Source organism: Dermacentor albipictus, chromosome 6 (genome assembly GCF_038994185.2).
Source record: "Dermacentor albipictus isolate Rhodes 1998 colony chromosome 6, USDA_Dalb.pri_finalv2, whole genome shotgun sequence".
Taxonomy (NCBI): domain Eukaryota; kingdom Metazoa; phylum Arthropoda; class Arachnida; order Ixodida; family Ixodidae; genus Dermacentor; species Dermacentor albipictus.
This window is the reverse complement of record NC_091826.1, coordinates 57,689,327-57,695,442: the sequence shown is the minus strand read 5'-3', so window position 1 is coordinate 57,695,442 and position 6,116 is coordinate 57,689,327. Positions and strand designations below refer to the sequence as shown.

The 6,116-nt window shown below is 50.5% G+C and overlaps 1 protein-coding gene across 1 annotated transcript; it reads right to left on the bottom strand.

Moving 5' to 3' along the window:
* Nucleotides 1–404: 404 nt before the first annotated feature.
* Nucleotides 405–3,587, bottom strand: LOC135896116 (sodium-dependent glucose transporter 1A-like). Its single transcript, XM_065424457.1, has 4 exons — nucleotides 3,379–3,587; nucleotides 2,323–2,449; nucleotides 1,621–1,779; nucleotides 405–1,528 (listed from the first exon to the last, which is right to left on the bottom strand). The coding sequence occupies exons 1-4, from the start codon at nucleotides 3,562–3,564 to the stop codon at nucleotides 432–434; spliced, it is 1,569 nt and encodes a 522-aa protein (XP_065280529.1). The 5' UTR covers nucleotides 3,565–3,587; the 3' UTR covers nucleotides 405–431.
* Nucleotides 3,588–6,116: the final 2,529 nt, after the last annotated feature.

Here is a 6,116-nt window from a genome sequence, read left to right as displayed (position 1 = left end):
GCACCAAGCGCGGAGTTGCAGCTGGCGTCTTGTGTGACTTTCCAGGCTAAGAGTGGTGCATGCCGAGCCCAAGCGGCATTTTGGTCTTGGGTACATGGCCGCTGGGCCAAGCTGTGTGTGAGAGAGAGAGAGAAACGATGAGGTGAAGGTAGGGAGGTTAACCGAGAACGTGCCAGGTTGGCTACCCAGCACTTTGGGAGGGGGACAGGGGAAGAATAGATAAGCCAATGTGAAGGTCGCATCTGACTTACCTGCGCGCGACAGGTGCCGTAGTGTGCACATACCTGTGAATACGCCTTCCCCTAGATGAAAATCAGTCTTGTACTGTGTCATCATCATCATCACCATCAGCCTGGTTGCTGTACATCAGCCTGTACTGTGTATCTCGGCAAAAAAAAGGCATCTTGAAGTTCCAATGCTGCCGGTTATGTTTATTGAACTACTCGGGAAATGATCGTCTCCTGCGGAGCGGCGAATCTAGCTGCAGGGGGCGGAGACGTCGCTAGAGCGAAAGCATTCCGTTCGAGAGGTTTTTCGCAAGTTCCAATAACGCACGCGTCTTTGTCAGCGTTCAGCAGCGGGCTTTTTCGAACGTAAAAGTAGATGGCGACAAAAAACACTACGCACAGCAGGACCGCCGCGAAACATACGTAGAGGAACAGGTTTGGACTGTGGTCTAAGAACTGACCCACGAGAAGAGGCGGCGACAGTGCGCCGACGCCCGCCGCGATTAGGACGACGGACATCATCATGTTGCTGATGTTGATGTAGGCGACGATCCACGCGACCGCGGCCGCGTACACGGGACCTTGGCCGATGCCCGTGAGCGCGCTGCACGCCCAAAGCACCGCGCCGCTGCTTGAACCCCACACCACGAGCACGGCGGCCGCGACGAAGAGTATGACGTTGGAGAGGGCGAGCATCTGAAGAGGCGACATCTTGATAGTGACCAGCGCGGCCGCCAGACGGCTCGCCGCGAAGCAGAAGAAGTAGACGGCCGCTACGCGAGCGGCCGCCGATTTGGTGAAGTGCAGATCGCTCTTCACGGCGAACGCGGTGAGCATCTGGGACGTCGTGCACTCGAGCGCCACGTAGACGCACACGTAGGCGCTCAGCAGGGCCAGCACGATGCGGGTGAAGCGCACCTCCTCGGGAGACTCCTTCTCGCACCCGGGGGTGCCATCCCCACGGCGAGGCTTGGTGTCGGCGTTGTCGAACAGGTAGAGCGCCACCATGGCAACGACCAGGGCAAGGTGGAAGGCGCTGACTATGCCGAAGGCGTAGTAGACCCGGCTCTCGCCGGTTCCGGTCGGGGACTCCAACGGGCTGTAGCCGGTGTCGTTGGAGCTCAAGTGCTCGCTCAGGTTGGTGGCCGTCTGGTTCAGCGGCGAGCCGCCATGGCCCGTGGACAGGAAGGGCTCGGCGATGAGCGGTGCCAGCAGGCAGCCGACGCCAAAGGCCAGATGGAAGACCTGCAGCGCCGGGCTGCTGTTCCCCGGCCACAGGTTGATGATCCACACGTTCGCGCCTGCGCAGTCCCGTTCGATGTACGTCAGCTTTAGTTCTTCCACGTTTCCGCATTTTTGTGGCATACGCGACGCAAATATGTATGTTCCTCACCGGTGTCGAAGGCACCCGAGCTGATCCCGCCGAAGAAGACCATGGCGTGAGCAAGCGGCAGGCTTCCACTGAGCGGAATCATGAGCACCGTCACGCAGGCGATCGCCATCACCAGTATAGACATGATCTGCACGTTGTACATGTCATACAGCTTGCCTCCTGAAATAAAGCACCGACCGAAACATCGCTGTGTGTATGCAACCCTCACTTACCTCCAAGGAACGGTCCACAATTACGAACTGGTTCTTAAGCTTTTTTACGCGTCAATGTTTGCCCACCCCGCCTCTTTACAGTCGGATATTACGAACCCATTTGGTTTAATATCGTTTTTTTTATTGATATGATATAAGGAGATGTTGGCGCTCAATTTAAGGCGCCGGCTACTCCTCATCTCTTGAGTGGTTCCGTCACACATCGTACAGGGTTCAAGGTTACATATCAAATAGTCTTTTCACACAAGCACCAGGACTTATCACGCAGCTTTCCCACAGGAAGACTATGACGTAAGGAACACATGGTACATACAATATACAATGTAAATGTCTCCACACTTATGTAGATGAAAGTCTCAAGAGCACAAAAGATATCGTCACCTAATAACACATTGTCTAGTCAGCGGGTGGTACATACATCGTGTAAATGCATTATCACATATATCGGTTACCTCAACAAAGAGGTATACTCCTTCTCCGCGAGACGCACCTAGTAGAGAGCCGAGCAGGCCGCCGACGCAGCGTGTGGTGATGAGTTGCGACACGCTTGAAATGTTGGAGTCGTAGATCTCGACCAAGTCTAGCAACGCCACACCAGTCAGCGCCAAGATGAGACCCTGCATACCGCACGCGACGACCCGTTCACGCACAAGTCCGCTCCACGCGTGGACAAAAATTGGCCCTCGAACTCACCTTTATACTTACGTTCAACGGGGCCGTCAAAGGTAACCTACACGGGCTAGATAAATAAATAAATTGGACCCGGGATTAATGAATATGTTTAGCAGTGGCAATGACAGTCAATGAGAGGGTGCATTCGCGTCTACTTGAGGTAACTTAGGCAGGCTACCTGGAATAACACTTTTAGCACTGGAAGACGGCTACGTATGTTAGAAACTCAAGTGTGTTACAGAGCGACTTTTGTAGCCGAGTCGGTGCTCTAGCAGAAGAATCTCACTATATATGTGATTGGGCGTGCGTTCTATAAAGCTAGCTGCAGGTAATTCTGATAGCTTTCCTAAAGATTTTATCTCGAAGGCGAAATTCCTTCTACCGGTGTTTTTAGTTGGCCTTCCAAGAGCATTCGGCAATATTTTTGCGCTGGCGCGATGCGTCAAGTGGTCTTGATGCCCAGGGAACGTGCGTTATTTATTGAATTAATCTGTGAGAATGTAATGCTGTGTGAGCGCGCGCCTTATGTTATGAACACGTTGAAGAAACGCTATGCTCTGCGGGGTTGCGAGAAGCCTGATACTGGCACACCTCAATATATTCGGCTGCCTTTGATGTCGTTTTGATAAAGTTTGCAGAAAATACTCCACAGTTTATTACATTCCACTGTACGCGCCTTTCTTTATTTCTTTCTTTTTTTTCATGTGCAAGGCTTCTGCGTACAAAAGCACGAGTAGACTGCATGGACTGCATGGTCCAGCGGACAAGATAGATATGCTAAACCGCGTTGCATGGTGCTGTTACAAAGCACGAAGGAAAACAAAGGCGACAAGTCCAATCCTTCAATACTTTCTTTGATAGCTGCACTGCTCACCATTCCCATGCAGCCCAGGCTGAGGTTGCAGGTTCGGCCCAGTTTGAGCCACAGCTCGGCGCGCGGGGACAGCATCCTTGTCGCTATGGCACTATTCGTGTCGCGTCCAATGGAGTTGCGTTTCAGGGCCGGCGGTATACTCCTTCTGTCCGGCTGACCGCGGGACGACCGGTTGTTCAGTCGCATGAAAGCGGCAAGGCCCTGGCGTGGTAGCGGTTATCTCTACGTTATCCACCGCCACAATTGCCCCCAATTATGGGAGCCGCTAAATGTCGCGCTGATTACGGCATAAGTGTTCCGGTACAAGTGGGCGTTTTTAGAGTCCTTTAGGATAGCGCGGACGCACTAGCGCCGACGAATATACCGGGATAAGGGAAGACGCAAATTACATGCAGATGCGATTACGGCGACTTGCGTGGTAAAGGTGCACGACCAAAGCGAGCAGTACTCTCGTTGGACTGAGCGGATGTTTTCCATTTATGCGTTTACGTAGATGTTTGGGAAGCCAGAGTCGACAGGAATTGAACTTTGGCTCAAAGTTTTTTTTTTTCCTGCAGAGAACAGCCGCGAAATGCGAGAATGTTTCAAACCCATTCTAGTTGAACAGCACGCCACCAGATGCCACTAACGGCGTCACTCTTATCACATCATCTGGTACTACGGTTACGCCTACTCTAGTGCGTGTGTGCTTTGTAATGAAACTCATTATGCCTCGGTCTGCACAGGCAGTAGGTGGTAACAGTTTCATTGAGATTCTGCTCAGTCACAGGTAGTAAGTGCATCGCCGTATGGCACAGATGGTAGCCACTGCAGGTTCTGTTTCAGATCGACACTTGAAAGGGGTGGTTTCACCAGTACGGCGTTCAAGTCTGAGCCAACATGCCGATTAGGACCCTGTCCGCTCACCGACGAAGCAGACCTTCTGTGGGGGACTCCGCATAATTTTGACCACCTGGGGTTCGCGTGCCTCAACGTAGTACACGAGCGTTCTTTTTTCTTTCTTTTTGCATTTGGGCCCCATCAAAAAGCGGCCGCCTCGGCCGGGACCAAACCAGCGCTCTCGAGTTCAGCTGCGCCACCCCATAGCCACTAAGCTACCACAGCGGGTGCTAGAAAGAATCGGTCGAAATAAGCGGCCACCGCAGAGTGAGTGAGCGAGTGAATAAACTTTTATTTGGTCCAGCAAAGCGCGATAAAACGCGCACCTGGCTAATCCCACGACGGGACTGACAGATCTAGTCTGCCGGCCCGATCGCGGGCGCGCTGGACGGCCAGGATTTGATCCTCAAAGACGGGACTTCGCAGGAGGGCGTCCCACTCTTCCTTGGTGAACTTCGGGCACAGCGACCGGCAGACCGCAGACCGCAGCCACCGCATACCCGCAATCATTTCCCATACCGGGAGTTGGCAACACTGTGCCGGCTAACCGCTACCAGCGAGCCACCTGCATATGTCTACACTATACAATTCTAAGCCGACGTGCTGAAACTGGATTCCTTACAGGCTGTCGTCGTCAAGCGCACAGTGACGAAAGGGCCGTATGCAAAGCAAATATGGCAGCAATCAGTCGGGGCCCGTTGGCGCGTGGGCACATTTTAGGTTCCTGGCACTCGCCATCCTTGCAACGTCAAGCACTGGATTTCTCGTTTGATAGTCTTGAATGAATTGACTGCTTCGGAAAACTCTAGCTATTATTCGGACTGTAGCGTAAACCGTGCAAAATGAAGCAGCCAAGGCAAGAACACATACGTTTGGACGATCCAGACTCCAAAGTGAAATCAGGATAGGAAGTTGCGTTATTTATTTATTTATTTATTTACTTATTATTTATTTATTATTTATTTATTTATTTATTTATTTATTTTTACTTTCTTCTGCCCTTTTCGTTCTAAAACATTTTCCTCTGCTCTTTTTCTCACTTCTAGATTAACGTGCACGTAAATACGTCGCTCCTTTGAAAGAGATCTATCTATCTATCTATCTATCTATCTATCTATCTATCTATCTATCTATCTATCTATCTATCTATCTATCTATCTATCTATCTATCTATCTATCTATCTATCTATCTATCTATCTATCTATCTATCTATCTATCTATCTATCTATCTATCTTTCTTTCTTTCTTTCTTTCTTTCTTTCTTTCTTTCTTTCTTTTTACGCAGTCTTTTACAAAGAGGTGTGGCCCACTGCGACCCAATAGTTCCACGAACTTCATGTGGGTATTGTTGAGCGGTGAATGTAGCAGCCCTGTCGTAGTACAACATCAAAAGTCTACAAGAGTCAGGAGAGCGAGGGATACAGAAGGAAATGCAAGGATGTTAGCCAAGGTCTCGCCCGGTTGGCTAAACTGCACATTGGGAAGTGGTAAGAGGGAAATAAGGATGACTGCGATGAAGTGAAGTCTATGTGCACACACCAACATATGAACGTCCATTTACATACAATCACAACGCTCGTGTGTTTGTGTGCGTGCGTGCGTGCGTGCGTGCGTGCGGGGGGGGGGCGCATGAGTGTGTGTGCGTATAACGCCCCAGTTAACGTTAACTAAGCCGTTAACAATGAGCAGATTTTACATGGTGCAAATTAACATATTAAGACCAACGGTGCTTGGTCGTCAGACCTCTGACAACCGAACACCGTAATTCTTATAATCGTACGTTTCACAATGGCTTATTAAAATATTTTTCTTAATTTTATTTTTGTAAAAAGCTTGGCTAACGTTATCTGGGACATAC